The sequence below is a fragment of the Aotus nancymaae genome, unplaced genomic scaffold, assembly GCF_030222135.1.
Source record: "Aotus nancymaae isolate 86718 unplaced genomic scaffold, 86718_ANA_hifiasm-v0.15.2.pri h1tg000049l, whole genome shotgun sequence".
Taxonomy (NCBI): Eukaryota; Metazoa; Chordata; class Mammalia; order Primates; family Aotidae; genus Aotus; species Aotus nancymaae.
The window spans coordinates 18,031,998-18,048,035 of NW_026988463.1; the positions used below are offsets into that span (position 1 = coordinate 18,031,998).

The following is a 16,038-nucleotide window of genomic DNA, read 5'->3' on the forward strand; positions in this document are numbered from 1 at the left end:
ACCATGTTTGCCAGTATGGTCTCAATCTCCTGACCTTGTAATCCACCTGCCTTGGCCTCCCAAAGTGCTGGGATTACAGGCGTGAGCCACCGTGCCCAGCCCTTTATGCTTTTTAGAGTTTTATTGAGTACATTACTATACCCTACACTGTGGGAGGAAGTTGGAGCAAATATTACTAGTTTGACAAATGTTTGACAAATACTTAAAATATCTAAAACTTTGGGCAAGTTTAGATAACTTGCCCAAGACTGCAGTTTTAGCTAGTGGCTGCAGCCAAACACTGGAAATCAGATAGCGTGCAATTTAAAGCATGTCTGCAAACACATCTGCAGAAAGTGAGCCCATCTGCAGATGATTTCATTGTCCTGAGCACCACTGTGGTAAATGAAATAAGATCTAGATGCTATCGTCACTGATCCAGGCTAGTAACTATCTGCAAGGCTTAGTGATGATGTCCAAGATTCAAGTTTCCTGCTTGGCTTCTTAGCTCACTGGAGTGAATGATAGCTTTCTTTTCTTTTACCTAGAGAACCTGTCTCTAGACTCCAGTTGCTTCTCCTCTCCACCTGTGAACTTCCTCCAAGAATTGCCAAGCTACCGGTCCATTGCACGCAGGAGAACGACCATCCTTTCCCGGGACAAGCAAAGTGGCACTTTGCTAAAGCCAACCAACTCTTACAGCTCCCAGCTGAAGGACGGAATTGCTGCAAACCTCAGCAGCCAATCCATTCGAGAGTACGCACTGAATATCTCTGAGAAGCGGAGACTAAGGTTTGTTCGCTAGCCACCTAGAACCTGTATAGTGTATATTATGGGCCAGAGGTATGTTTTGTGCATGAAATGCATTTCTTGAAGAGCTCACATAATTAAAATTTTCTTCCTTAGGGTAAGCTAAGCCTCTTTGACAAAGATACCCAAACTCCTACTGCTTCACTTGACTAGCCTTAAAAAAAACATATCCAACCATACTCAACGTATTAGAGGTTTAATTCTTTTTTTTCTTTTTTTTGAGATAGAGTCTTGCTTTGTCACCAGGCTGGAGTACAGTGGTGTAATCTTGGCTCACTGCAACCTCTACCTCCCAGGTTCAGGCAATTCTCCTGCCTCAGCCTCCTGAGTAGCTGGGACTACAGGTGCGCACCACCACGCCCAGCTAATTTTTGTATTTTTAGTAGAGATGGGGTTTCACCATGTTGGCCAGGATGGTCTCGATCTCTTGACCTCATGATCCGCCCGCCTTGGCCTCCCAAAGTGCTGGGATTACAGGCTTGAGCTACCATGCCTGGCCTAGAAGTTTATTTCTTGCTAGCATAAAGTACTAGGTTCAGGTCAGTGGGAAACTTTGCAGTCAGTCATTCAGGGACCCAGGCTCTTTCCATCTTGTGGCTCTGTATACTCTTAAAACCTCATTTTTGTTTGCAACCAAGCCATGCAAAAAGAAAGAGTATGGAGTATGAGTATACCCCACAACTCAGTAGCCTAATACACAACTGAGTAGCTAGACATCCTTCTAGTTTCAGTTGGGCTGAATCTTTATTGATAGTCAGCTGTGGCTGGGGAGATGGCTCTGCTGATCTAAGCTTGGGGGTCAGCTTGCTGTAAGCTGGTCTGGGGTGGCTTCAGCTGGAATGATCACATGGTGTCATTAGGATAGCTCCAGTTTGTTTGCATGGCAACAGCTGGAGCCCAAGAGAGGATCAGAAGCCTACAAAACCTCCTGAGGCTAGGCTTAGAACTGGCTCAGCTTCCCTCCTACTGCAGGGTATGTTCTAACCAGATCACAGTCCAGATTCAATGGGTGGGAAAAAATTCCTCCTGCTAATGGGAAGAGCTGCAAAGTCACATGGCTGTGGGATATTCACGTATTCATTGAGTAATTGGGAGTTTTGGGAGTTAAGGGTTAAGAGCCAAGTCTGAAAGGTGCACATATCACTTTTCTTTACATGTCTACCAGAGAGAATTTAGTCACATGGTCATACCTAACTGCCAGGAAGGCTGGGAAGTGTGAATGGATTTGGGTGATAGCTTGCCATCTCCCTCATTCTTGAAAAATTTAAAAACATAATTTTCCCATTGACCTGGTGTAATGACAGAGGTGGGTATTTCTGCTTAACTCTTTAATTGCCCCCCACCCACCGAGGGTCAGTAGCATAAATGCATTGGAAGGGTCCGGCAAAGTGGCTCATGCCTGTAATCACAGTACTTTAAGAGACTGAGGCAGGAGGATTGCTTGAGACCAGGAGTTCCAGACCAGCCTGGGCAGTATAGCAGGACCCTGTCTTTACCAAAATAAATAAATAAATAAATAAATACATAAATAAATAATAACAATAATAGAAAAATTATCTGGGTGTGGTGATGTGTGCCTGTAGTCCCCGCTACTCAGAAGGCTGAGGCAGGTGTATTGCTCAAGCCCAGGAATTGGAGGCTGTAGTGAACTATGATTGTGCCGCTACACTCCAGCCCTGGTGACGAGTAAGACCCTGATTTTGTCTCTAGAAAAAAAAAAATAGTGAAACAAAGTAGCACATTGGATGACACACTGTGCCTTGTAGGTTGAGAATATGTTATCTTTGGTTTTATTTTTAATTTGGGTGGTCTTGTATTCTCAAAAAAATATTGAGATTTTATAACTCTATTTTAGCCAGCACAGTGGCTCACACCTATAATCCCAGCACTTTGGGAGGCTGAGGCAGGCGGATCGCTTGAGCTCAGGAACTCGTGACCAGCCTGGGCAACGTGCCAAAACCCTGTATCTACTAAAAATACAAAAATTAGCTGGGCATGGTGGTGCACTCCTGTAGTCTCAGTTACTCAGGAGGCTGAGGTGGGAGGATCACCTGAGCCCAGGAGGTTGGGGGCACTTCAGTCTGGGCAATAGAGGATAACCCTGTTTCAAAACAAAAAAAAAAAGGGTATTTTAATGCTCCCTTTGGGAGCACATATACTAAAATTGGAGTGATACAGAAAAAATTAGCATGGCTACTGAGCAAGAATGACACACAAATTCATGAAGCATTCCACATGTAAATTTATTTAAAAATCAAGTAAAAAATAAATAAATAACGTATTTTATTCCCACTCTTTCAGATTCATAGATTTTGAATTTTTTTTTTTTTTTTTTTTTTTTTTGAGAAGGAGTTTCACTCTTGTTGCCCAGACTGGAGTACGATGGCATGATCTCAGCTCACCACAACCTCCGCCGATTCTCCTGCCTCAGCCTCCCAAGTAGCTGGGATTACGGGCCTGCACCACCACACCCAGCTAATTTTTGTAGTTTTAGTAGAGATGGGCTTTCTCCATGTTGGGCAGGCTGGTCTCCAACTCCCAACCTCAGGTGATTTGCCTGCCTTGGCCTCCCAAAGTGCTGAGATTACAGGCATGAGCCATTGCGCCCCGCTAGATTTTGAATTCTTATAAACTACTACTGTTGTATACCAAACTCTGCCACACCTAAGAGAGAGACATATTTTCTTCTATCATGGGCTTCCAGGCTCACTGGAAAAATGAAACTAACAGACTCATGAGAGCAGGACCCATGTCTACCTGGTTTACCAGTGAATCCCTAGAAAATGGCAAAGAAAAGGACATGGGAAGTATCATTCTTTTTTTTTGAGACAGAGTCTTGCTCTGTTGCCCAGGCTAGAGTGCAGTGGCATGATCTTGATTCACTGCAACCCCACCTCCCAGGTTGTTGCAGTTCTCCTGCCTCAAGTAGCTGGGATTACAGGCACAAACCAGCACGCCCAGCTAATTTTTGTATTTTTAGTAGAGAAGGGGTTTCACCATGTTGGCCAGACTAGTCTCAAACTCCTGACCTCAGGTGATCTGCCCACCTTGGCCTCCCAAAATGCTAGGATTACGGGCGTGAGCCACTGCACCCAGCCAGGAAGGATAATTCTAATTGCTAATAGTTGTTATTCTTTATTTCCCTTAACTCCCGCTCCACCCTCTGAGGCAGGGTTTAAACATTATTATTATTATTTTGTTTATTTATTTAGAGACAGAGTCTCACTCTGTCATCCAGGCTGGAATGCAGTGGTGTCATCTCGGCTCACTGCAACCTCTGCCTCCCAGGTTCCAGCGATTGTCCCACCTAAGCCTCCCAAGTAGCTGAGATTACGGGTGCCTGCCACCACGCTTGGCTAATTTTTTGTATTTTTAGTAGAGACAGTGTTTCACCATGTTGACCAGGCTGGTCTTGAATTCCTGACCTCAGGTGATTCGTCTGCCTCAGCCCCACAAAGTGCTGGGATTATAGGCATGAGCCATCATGCCCAGCTGAGGGAGGGTTTTTTCTTTTTCATTTATTCATTTATTTTTGAACAGAAACGGGGTTTCACCATGTTGGCCAGGCTGGTCTCAAACTCCTGACCTCAGGTGATCCACCCGCCTCAGCCTCCCAAAATGCTGGGATTACAGGTGTGAGCCACCGCGCCAGGCTGGGAGGGTTTTTTCTTTAACCTGAGCACTCTTGCTTATTGACATTTGGGACCAGATAGTTCTCTGTTGTGGAGGGCTGCCTGTGGATTGGAGGATGTTTAGCAGCATCCCTGGCCTCTACCCACTAGAAGCCAGAAGCATGTCCCCCTCTCCCAGTTGTGACAATCAAAGAGGTCCCCAGACATTGCCTGATGTTCCTTGGGGGTGTGCAAAATCACCCCCACTTGAGAACCACTGATGTAAGGGTAGGTACTTTACTAACTCCAACCTACTAATAAGGAAACAGACACAGCACAGGAGGCTTGTTTGGATGGAAGTTTCAAGTCCTTTATTTTTTTTTTTTGAATTTTTTGAGGCAGAGTTTCATTCTTGTTGCCCAGGCTGGAGTGCCATGGCTCAATCTCAGCACACCGCAATCTCTGCCTCCTGCGTTCAAGCGATTCTCCTGCCTCGGCCTCCTGAGTAGCTGGGATTACAGGCGTGCTCCACCACACCTGGCTAATTTTGTATTTTTAGGAGAGATGGGGTTTCACCATGTTGGTCAGGCTGATCTCAAACTCCAGACCTTGTGATCCACCTGCCTCAGCCTTCCAAAGTGGTGGGATTACAGGCATGAGCCACTGCACCTGGCCTTTCAAGTCCTTTTCTTTAATAGGAGCTCCCTGTCTGATGGAGGAAGGCTGACTGGTGGGAGGGTGGCAGTGTGTGCCATGTGCCATGAATGGCTGGCAAATTCCTCAAGTCTCCTCTCTCACCTTCAGGCCCCAGCACCTTCTTTTTCCCCTGCTCTCCTTACTCCCTTACACCAACTTAGACTTGAGGTGCCTCCCGCAGGTTTCCAGAGCCCCGATCACATCCCCTTTTATAGCACGTCTCCCAGAGAGCTGTCGTTGTTGGATTTCAGCATGTTTGCCTTCCCTGTAGACTCGGGATCAGCTTTGTGGACCATGCAGTCTGTGTTGCAACTACTCAGCTCTGCTGTTGCAGATGATTCATAAATGAATGGGCATGGCTGTGTTCCAGGAATATTTACAGACACTGAAATTTGAATTTCATGTGATTTCCATGTGTCATAAAACATTATTTTTCTTTTGGCTTTTATTTTTATTATTAAAATTTTTTTTTTTTTTGATACGAAGTCTCGCTGTGTCACCCAGATTGGAGTGCAGTGGCACCATCTTGGCTCACTGCAACCTCCATCTCCTGGGTTCAAGTGATTCTCCTGCTTCAGCCTCCCTAGTAGCTGGGATTACAGGTGCCTGCCACCATACCCAGTTAATTTTTGTATTTTCAGTAGAGACAGGGTTTCACCGTGTTGGCCAGGCTGGTCTTGAACTCCTGGCTTCATGCTTGGCCTCCCAAAGTGCTGGGATTACAGGTGTGAGCCACCACACCTGGCCTCTTTTTTTTTTTTTTTGAGACAGGGTCTTGCTCTGTCACCCAGGCTGGAGTGCAGTGAAGCAATCTCAGCTCACTGCAGCCTGATCCCCCAGGCTCAAGCAATCCTCCTGCCTCAGCCTCCCAACTTGCTGAGATTATAAGCATGTGCCACCATGCCTGGCTAATTTTTTTTTTTTTTTGGTAGAAATGCAATTTTGCCATGTTGCCCAGGCTCTTCTTGAACTCCAGGGCTCAAGCAATCCTCCTGCCTCAGCCTCCCAAAGTGCTGATATTACAGGTATGAGCCACTGTGCCTGGCCCATCATTTCTTTTTTTTTCTTTCTTTTTATTTTTTAATGACCAAAACAAAGCATCTAAAACTACAGCTTCTGGAAGAACCACTTCTTCTTGCCTGTCTTGTATCTCTCCTCAAACTTGACCTTGGCCTCTCGTTGGGCCTTGCGTTTAAGGGCAGGATCTCTGAAGACATCCTTATTGATGACAGTTTTGTCCAAGGGGATGTCCACAGAGTACCTTGTGGGCATCAGGTACGATTGTAGTTATAAACTTTCACAAAAGACTTGATCTTTGACCTCTTGGCGATCTTCTTCTTGCCCATGGCAGCTGTCACTTTGCGGGGATAGCGGTCAATTCCAGCCACCAAAGCATGGCTGTAGGGGCGATCTGAGGTGCCATCATCAATGTTCTTCACGATGACGGCTTTGCATCCAGAGTAGCGTCCAGCCAGGATAAGCACCACCTTTCCAGGTTTCATGAACTTGCCCATTTCGGCAGCACCCCATCATTTCTTTTTAAGTAATATTCTATTGTGTGGATAGACCACATTTTAAAAAATCCACTTATCCATCAGTGGATATTTGGGTTGTTTCTATCTTTTGACTATTGCCAATAATGCTGCCATGAACACTCCAGACAAGTTGATTTTTTTTTTTTGAGACCAAGTTTTGCTCTTGTTGCCCAGACTGGAGTGCAGTGGTGTGAACTTGGCTCACTGCAACCCCTGCCTCCTGGGTTCAAGCAATTCTCCTGCCTCAACCTCCCAAGTACCTGGGATTACAGGCGCCTACCACCATGACTGGCTGATTTGTATTTTTAATAGACATGGAGTTTCAACATGTTGGCCAGGCTGGTCTCGAACTCCTGACCTCAGGTGATCCACCTACCTCAGCCTCCCAAAGTGTTTGTATTATAGGCCTGAGCCACTGCTCCCAGCCTCATGATGAGTTTTTGTTTGAGAGCCCTGTTTTTAATTCATTGTATGTACCTAGGAGTGGAACCGCAGGGGCACATGGGTATTCTGTTTGACATCCTGACGGACTGCCAAACTCGTTTCCGTAGCGGCTGCACAATTTTATATTCCCTGCAGTAATGTATGAGCACTCACATATTTTTCTGTCCTCTCAGCTGGGGTTTTATGGGATGCAGATTCTTTTCTTTTTTCTTTTTTTGAGATGGAGTTTTGCTCTTATTGCCCAGGCTGGAGTGCCATGGTGCGATCTCAGCTCATTGCAACCTCTGTCTCCCAGGTTCAAGTGATTCTCTTGCTTCAGCCTCCTGAGTAGCTGGGATTACAGATGCCTGACACCACACCTGGCTAATTTCGTATTTTTAGTAGAGATGGCGTTTTACCATATTGGCCAGACTGGTCTTGAACTCCTGACCTCAGGTGATCCACCTGCCTCGGCCTCCCAAAGTGCTGGGATTGCAGGCATGAGCCACTGTGTCGGGCTGAGATGCTGAGTCTTGATGCTGCTGCCACTGTCATCATCATGGTCATGTTTTCCATGCAGGGACATTCAGGAGACCCAAATGAAGTATCTCTCTGAGTGGGACCAGTGGAAGCGGTATAGCAGCAAGTCTTGGAAGAGGTTCCTAGAGAAGGCGCGAGAGATGACAACCCACCTGGAGCTGTGGCGGGAGGACATTCGCAGCATTGAAGGTACTGCACCCCAGCATCTGTGCCCAGTCTCGTCTGCAGAAGTCTCTGTGTCTAGGGGGCAAGTACAGCTTCGTTTCCACTAGGGTCTAACTGAAATTGAGCATTTCCTTCCATGATGAATGTGAGCAACAAACCACAGTTAGGTTTAGTAGAACCTGTGTCTTTGTAACCAGGAAAAAATTGTGATATTTTCCTGTCCCTTCCGGTTATTGTATTTATTTATTCATTTATTTTTATTTTATTTATTTATTTTTTGAGACAGAGTTTCGCTCTTGTTACCCAGGCTGGAGTGCAATGGCACGATCTCGGCTCACCGCAACCTCTGCCTCCTGGGTTCAGGCAATTCTCCTGCCTCTGCCTCCTGAGTAGCTGGGATTACAGGCACGCGCCACCGTGCCCAGCTAATTTTTTTTTTTTTTTTGTATTTTTAGTAGAGACGGGGTTTCACCATGTTGACCAGGATGGTCTCGATCTCTTGACCTCGTGATCCACCCGCCTTGGTCTCCCAAAGTGCTGGGATTACAGGCGTGAGCCACCGCGCCCGGCTACAAAAAGCCTTATTATCCTGAGACGAGGCTCATCACTTTTATTTTATTTTATTTATTTATTTATTTTTGAGATGGAGCCTTGCTCTGTAGCCCAGGCTGGAGTGCAGTGGCTCAATCCCAGCTCACTGCAAGCTCTGCCTCCTGGGTCCCAGTTCAAACAACTCGCCTATATCAGCCTCCCAAGTGGCTGGGATTACAGGCACTAGCCACCACACCCAGCTAATTTTTGTATTTTTTAGTAGAGATGGGGTTTCACCATGTTGGCCAGTCTGGTCTTGAGCTCCTGACCTCATAATCTGCCTGCCTCGGCCTCCCAAAGTGCTGGGATTACAGGCGTGGAGGCTTATCACTTTTACCAAACTACAAAGAGTTCTCATGGCCCTGAAAATACTGTGAACCCCTACTTTCCTATAGTGGTAAGAATTTGGGATTATGGATTGTTATTAGTTGGCTGGACTGCCATAGCTATATACCGCAGACTGGTTGGCTTAAAAAACAGCTACTATTTTTCTCATGGTTTTGGAGGCTTGAGCAAGCCTTCTTGCTGTGTGTTCACGTAACCTTTGCTTTGAGTGTGCTCTGAGAAAGACTGCAGACTCTCTGGTGTCTCTTTTTATAAGGACACTAATCCCATCATGGGGCTCCACTCTCAAGACCTCATTGAAACCTAATCACTTCCCAAAAGCTCATCTCCAAATACCATTACATTGGGGTTAGGGCTTCACCATATGAATTTTAGGGTGAGGACACAATTTGGTCCTTAGCAAGTATGCAAAAATTGGAATTTGTGCCAAAATACAAAATTAGCCAGGCACGGTGGCTCATGCCTGCTGTAATCCTAGCACTTTGGGAGGCTGAGGCAGGAGGATCCCTTGAGCTCAGGAGTTCGAGACCAGCCTGGGCAACATAATAAGATCCTGTCTCGATTTAATCTAAAAATAAAAATGCAAATTAAAAAAAAATACAAAATTAGAAACATTGAAATTTTTTTTTGGATTATCTATTTTATTTTATTTTATTTTTTGAGACGAAGTTTTGCTCTTGTTACCCAGGCTGGAGTGCAATGGCACAGTCTCAGCTCACTGCAACCTCCACCTCCCAGGTTCAAGCGATTTTCCCACCTCAGCCTCCCAAGCAGCTGGGACCACGGGCGTGTGCCACACACCCAGCTAATGTCTGTATTTATAGTAGAGATGGGGTTTCACCATGTTGGCCAGGCTGGTCTTGAATTCCTGACCTCAGGTGATCTGCCTACCTTGGCCTTCCAAAGTGCTAGGATTACAGGTGTGAGCCACCACATCTGGCCAGGATTATCTATTATAAAGCAAAACATTTTTTAAACATCTCCCCAAAACTGCTAATATGAAAACTTTGTGAAGTTTGTAAGGAATATGGTAAGATAAATAAAGGAAATGGTTGTCTCCATTATTACTATTTTAAGACCTGTAAAATACGATTGGTAATTTATCCAATGAACTACCTTTTTATTGTTGTTTTATTTGGAGAATGTAACATATTTCTTTCTTTCTTTCTCTCTTTCTTTCTTTTTTTGACGGAATTTCACTCTTGTTGCCCAGGCTGGAGTGCAATGGTGGTCTCGGCTCACCACAATCTCTGCCTCCTGGGTTCAAGCCATTCTTCTGTCTCAGCCTCTCTAGTAGCTGGTATTACAGGCACCCGCCACCGCACCCAGCTAAATTTTTGTATTTTTAGTAGAGATGGGGTTTCACTATGTTGGCCAGGCTAGTCTTGAACTCCTGTACTCAGGTGATCCACCTGCCTCAGCCTCCCAAAATGCTGGGATCACAGGTGTGAGCCACCACACCCGTCTGAATACAGCATATTTGTAAAAGGCTTCATGGCTCACTCATACTTTTTCTCTTGAGATTCAAGTGTAACATTATATTTGGAGTAAAATCATAGAAGCTAACTTTTATTGAGCATTTATTATTAACCAGGCATTGTGTTAAGCATTTTACGCATCACCTCAGTTAATCTTCAAAAGAACCTTTCAGTTAGGTACTTGTCATTTGTGTGGCTCGGAGAGTTTAAGATCTTGTCCAAGTTCACTTAGCCAGGGTGAGGCAGAACCAGGGTTTGAACCCAGGCATTCAAGATTTAGAGTCCAGGGTTTTAGCCACTATGTCTAGCTCCCTCTCTTGCGAAGTGGTAGGCTTTCTGGAGATTTTCGTTTGGAAAGTGGCTTGTATGGTAGACGGGAACGTTCTTCCTGGGAACTGGATTTTGGTTTTCTCTTCAGTGACTCTAACCCTGTGATTTCTTGGCTGGGTAGGTGGTCATCTGACACATGGATTATCACAGGTGTGATAATTATCACAGGTATGATAATTAAGTTTCTTGCCTCTGGCACATTGCTAAGTATTAGACAGTGGTAAAAAGCTGTGGGTATTTTATATCTTTGGTCTCCAGTGATAAGTTTGTTGCTCCTACCAAGAATAAGAAGCCATCCTTGCTCTTCAGAATGCTCTCTGTCCTCAGCAATTTAATCGTTATCTAGCAGAAGGTTGGTTTTCTATTTGCAATTCAATCGATGCAATTCACCACAAAACAGAATAAAAGAAAAAAAATTATACGATCATCCCAACAGATGCAGAAAAAGCACTGATAAACTTCAGTTCTCATTTTTAGCAAATGAGAAATAAATATGACCTTTCTTAATTTTGATTTTAAAAACCTATAAACATTATACAGCCAAAAACATACTTTATTTTTGAGATGGGGTCTCACTCTGTTGTCCAGGCTGGAGTGCAGTGACATGATCTTGGCTCACTGTAACCTTCACTTCCTGGGTTCAAGTGATTCTCCTGCCTCAGCCTCCCGAGTAGCTGGTACTACAGGTGCATGCCATCATGCCTGGCTAATTTTTGAATTTTAGTAGAGATGAGGTTTCACCATATTGGTCAGGCTGGTCTTGAACTCCTGACCTCAAGTGATCCACCTGCCTTGGCCTCCCGAAGTGCTGGAATTACAGGCATGAGCCACCTCTCCCAGCCTACATACTTAATGATGAAATATTGAAAGCTTTTTCCCTAAAACGGAGATGAGACAGAGGTGCTGATTATCACAGATTCTATTCAAAATCAGCCTGGAAGTTCTAGCCAATGTAGTAGGATGGGCAGGGGGAAGGGTAATAATTGGAAAGGAAGAAAAAAACGTCATTTTTTTTTGCAGATGACAATGATATGCGTGTAGATAATTAAAAAGACAATTATTAGAATTAATGTTAATTTAACAAGGTTTATTGTTAATTTAAAAATGTCTCTATATAAAATGAATTGTATTTTTATATACCAACAACAAACATTTAGAAAGAGAAACTTTTAAAATGATACAATTAAAATAGTATCAAAAATGTCAGGGCCAGGCATGGTGGCTCACACCTGTAATCCCAGTACCTTGAGAGGCCGAGGCAGGTGGATCACCTGAGGTCAGGAGTTTGAGACTAGCCTGGCTAACATTGTGAAACCCTGTCTCTACTAAAAACATAAAAATTAGCCGGGCATGGTGGCTCATGCCTACAGTCCCAACTACTCAGGAGGCTGGGGCACGAGAATTGCTTGAATCCAGGAGGTGGAGGTTGCAGTGAGCTGAGATCAAGCCATTGCACTTCAGCCTGGGCAACAGAGTAAGACTTGGCCTCAAAAAAAAAAAAGAAGTCAGATATCTAGGACTATATCTAAAGAGTCATATGCAATAATTATGCACAGAAAACTATAAAGTACTATTGAGAAAAACTAAGGAAGACCTAAATATACCATGTTCATGGATCAGAAGACTTAATGTTATAAATATGTCACTTCTTTTCAAATTGACCTGTATATTTTATGTAATCCCAATGAGAATCTTAGCAGATTGTGTGTGAAAATTAAGGCACTAATTCTAACATTTGTATATAAATGCAAAAGACCAAAGATATGTAAGACAATCTTGAGAAATAACAAAGCTGAAACATATATAGTACCATCTATCAAGCCTTACAAATCTGCAATAATTAAGACAGTATTGATATAAGGATAGACACGTAGACCCATGCAACAGGATAGAATTCAGAAACAGATTCATACATATATGGTCAAGTGATTATTCCCAAAAAAGGCAGCCAATAAATGGTGCTGAGTCAACTAGAGAGTCATACAAGAAAAGATAAATACTGAGCTCTCCCTCATACCATTCTCAAGTGATTAATTCACGATTGTAGATCTATATGTGAAAAGTTAAACACTAGAAGATCAAGTCTTTTTTTTTTTTTTTTTTTTTTGAGATGGAGTTTTGCTGTTGTTACCCAGGCTGAAGTACAATGGCGTGATCTCGGCTCACCGCAGCCTCTGCCTCCTGGGTTCAGGCAATTCTCCTGCCTCAGCCTCCTGAGTAGCTGGGATTACAGGCATGCGCCACCATGCCCAGCTAATTTTTTTATTTTTTTTTATTTTTAGTAGAGACGGGGTTTCACCATGTTGACCAGGATAGTCTTGATCTCTTGACCTTGTGATCCACCCGCCTCGGCCTCCCAAAGTGCTGGGATTACAGGTGTGAGCCACCGCGCCCGGCAGTATCAAGCCTTAAAGCTAGCAATTAAAAAAATAAAATAAAATATTTCTTCCTCCTTCTAGCTACTGATTCCTCCAGCTTCAGCTTTTATGGCTGATTGAATCTATGATGTGTAGTGTATCGATACCCCTGGTCAGTGATGTCTGGGTTTGTTTTTTCCAGGGAAATTTGGCACTGGGATTCAGTCCTATTTCTCCTTCTTGAGATTCCTGGTATTGCTGAATTTGATAATATTTCTGATCATCTTCATGCTGGTTTTGCTCCCAGTCTTACTCACAAAATACAAGATCACCAACAGCAGCTTCGTGCTCATACCTTTCAAAGACACAGGTGAGTCTAAGGCCTGGTTTACTATGAAGTGTGTTTGTTTTTCACCATGTGTCTTGCTACAATGCTTCCTTTTTTTTTCTGAGACATAATCTCACTCTATTGCCCAAGCTGGAGTGCAGTGGTGCAATCTCAGTTCACTGCAACCTCTGCTGTCCGGGTTCAAGTGATTCTCTTGCCTCAGACTCTTGAGTAGCTGGGATTACAGGAGGCTGCCACTGCACCTGTCTAATTTTTGTAGTTTTAGTAGAGATGAGGTTTCACTGTCTTGGCCAGGTTGGTCTTGAACTCCTGATTTCGTGATCTACCCGCCTTGGCCTCCCAAAGTGCTGGGATTACAGGCAGGAGCAACTGCTCCCAGCTAAGAATCTTTATTATAATTCTTGGGTGATTGTATTAGTCAGGATGGTCTAGGTTATGCTGCAGAAACAAGTGACACCAAGACACTCATGCTGCCATAAAATAACAGCATGAGAGCGTGACTGCATAATAGTATGAGACTGTGAGTGTGAAATAACCACAAAGGTTTATTTCTTTGATAGCATTGATAGTCACACGTGCAAGCAAAAACGGGCTCTATATGCGGACTCACATACAAAATAAATAAAAAGCCATATTCCCAGATGTTTGAGGAGAATAGTGAAGGAAACATTAGAACTAGAAAGAGAAAGAAATGTTACTGTATTGGACACATCGGGGTTTGGACTGAAAATGGCAAAAAACAAATACACAAACATATCTATGTGCAAATATGCAAATATATGACATTTCTTTTCTTTTTTGGTGCCATGACTCGGATTCGAACTAAGGTTGCTGTGGCCACAACAATATGTGACATTTCTAAATGTAATCTACATGTACAGTCACGTACCACATAACAATGTTTCAGTCAACAATGGACCACATCTGCAGCACTGGTCCCCTAAGACTATAATAGTGGATTTTTACTGTACTTTTTCTTTGTTTAGATATGTTTAAATATACAAATACTTAACATTGTGTTGCAGTTACCTACAGTGTTCAGTGCAGTAATGTGCTGTCCAGGTTTGTAACCTGGGAGCAATCGGTCATACCATACAGTCTAGGTGTATAGTAGGCTACCCCATCTAGGTTTGTGTAAGTACACTCCATGATGTTTGCATGACGAAATTGCTTAAGGATGTTTTTATCAGACTATATCCTCCTAGTTAAGCAATGCTTGACTGTACATGCTTATACACACAAATTGTGAAAAACAGGCAGGTTATGGCCAGGCACGGTGGCTCATGCCTGTAATCCCAACACTTTGGGAGGCAGAGGTGTGTGGATCACCTGAGGTCAGGAGTTCAAGACCAGCCTGGCCAACATCACGAAACCCTGTCTCTACTAAAAATACAAAAATGAGCCAGGAGTGGTGGCAGGCACCTGTAATCCCAGCTACTTAGGAGGTTGAGGCAGGAGAATCGCTTGAACCCTGGAAGGGGAGGCTTCACTGAGCCGAGATCACGCCATTGCACTCCAGCCTGGGCAACAGAGTGAGACTCCATCTCAAAATAAATAAATAAATGAATAAAATAAAAAACAGGCAGGTTATAGAGACTAAAACTATTTCCACTGACATTCTGGATTTTGTTTCTTACAGATATACAATGTACAGTCTATCCAGTAAGCAGCTCTGGACTCATTTACTTTTACAGTTATATCATAGACTTGCTTTCTGGCACTGTAAGTATTTAACATAATCCTTTGTTTAGCTCCTCAATCTACTAAAAATTGATAGATTTAAAGATCTGTTTGCTGAATTTCTGCAGTGAGAGCCAACACAAGTGTTGGTTGACACATGTACCAGTAAATAAAACAGGATTTGCAGTAACCTTATGGGAAAGGATAGCGTTCATCATTGCCTTCTAGAATGACAGAAAATATACTTTGTCACTTTCAGCCATTGGCCTTTTTCTAGTCTTTCTTTTTACTTATTTATTTATTTTGAGACAGAGTCTTGCTCTGTCGCCCAGGCTGGAGTGCAGTGGTGCAGTCTCGGCTCAGTGCAACCTCTGCCTCCCGTGTCCAAGTGGTTCTCCTGCCTCAGCCTTCCAAGTAGCTGGAATTACAGGTGTGAGCCACCATGCCCAGCTAATTTTTGTATTTTTAATAGAGATGGGGTTTTACTACGTTGGCCAGACTGGTCTCAAATTCCTGACCTTAGGTGATCTGCCCACCTCAGCCTCTCAAAGTGCTGGGATTACAGGTGTGAGCCACAGTGCCTGGCCCTTTTTTAAAAAACAGAGTCTCACTCTGTCCCCCAGGCTGGAGTGCAGTAGTGCAGTCTTGGGTCACTGCAACCTCCGCCTCCTGGGTTGAAGCAATTCTGGTGCCTCAGCCTCTTGAGTAGCTGGAATTATAGGCGTGTGCAACCACGCCCAGACAATTTTTGTGTTTTTAGCAGAGACAGGGTTTCACCATGTTGACCAGGCTGGTCTTGAACCCATGACCTCAAGTGATCTGCCTACCTTAGCCTCTGAAAGTTCTGGGATTACAGGCATAAGTCACTGTGCCTGGCCCAGAATCACTAACTCCTGAGCACTTGAAATATGTTTAGTGTGGTTGGGAAACTGAATTTTAATTTAATCTTATTGTTAATAATCTAAATGTGCCAGGCGTGGTGGCAGGTGCCTGTAGTCCCAGCTACTTAGGTGGCTGAGGTGGGAGGACGGCTTGAGCCCAGGAGTTCTGGGCTGTAGTGCGCTATGCCGATCAGGTGTCTGCACTAAGTTTGGCATCAGTATGGTGACCTCCCAGGAGTGGGGGGACCACCAGGTTGCCTAAGGAGGG

General features: G+C 44.0%; 1 protein-coding gene, 1 non-coding gene and 1 pseudogene across 6 annotated transcripts in view; 2 read left to right on the plus strand and 1 right to left on the minus strand.

Moving 5' to 3' along the window:
- The first annotated feature begins 527 nt into the window (after positions 1-527).
- The window catches only part of TMC7 (transmembrane channel like 7), a 49,225-nt gene continuing 33,714 nt past the window's right edge, over positions 528-16,038 (plus strand). For 2 of the 5 annotated variants that reach the window (XM_064362534.1, XM_064362532.1), the window contains exons 1-4: positions 528-771; positions 7,635-7,783; positions 13,063-13,230; positions 14,849-14,931. In XM_064362534.1, coding sequence (XP_064218604.1) covers positions 7,654-7,783; positions 13,063-13,230; positions 14,849-14,931 — 381 coding nt within the window. In that variant the 5' untranslated portion in view covers positions 528-771; positions 7,635-7,653. Of the gene's footprint in view, positions 772-6,066; positions 6,122-7,634; positions 7,784-13,062; positions 13,231-14,848; positions 14,932-16,038 lie in introns of those variants that run through there. The other 3 variants (XR_010337369.1, XM_064362533.1, XM_064362535.1) reach the window with 3 other exon arrangements.
- Positions 2,924-3,030, plus strand: LOC135269205 (U6 spliceosomal RNA). The gene has a single exon (XR_010337496.1). It is a non-coding gene; the product is annotated as a U6 spliceosomal RNA (small nuclear RNA).
- Positions 6,163-6,610, minus strand: LOC105725555 (large ribosomal subunit protein eL27-like; annotated as a pseudogene).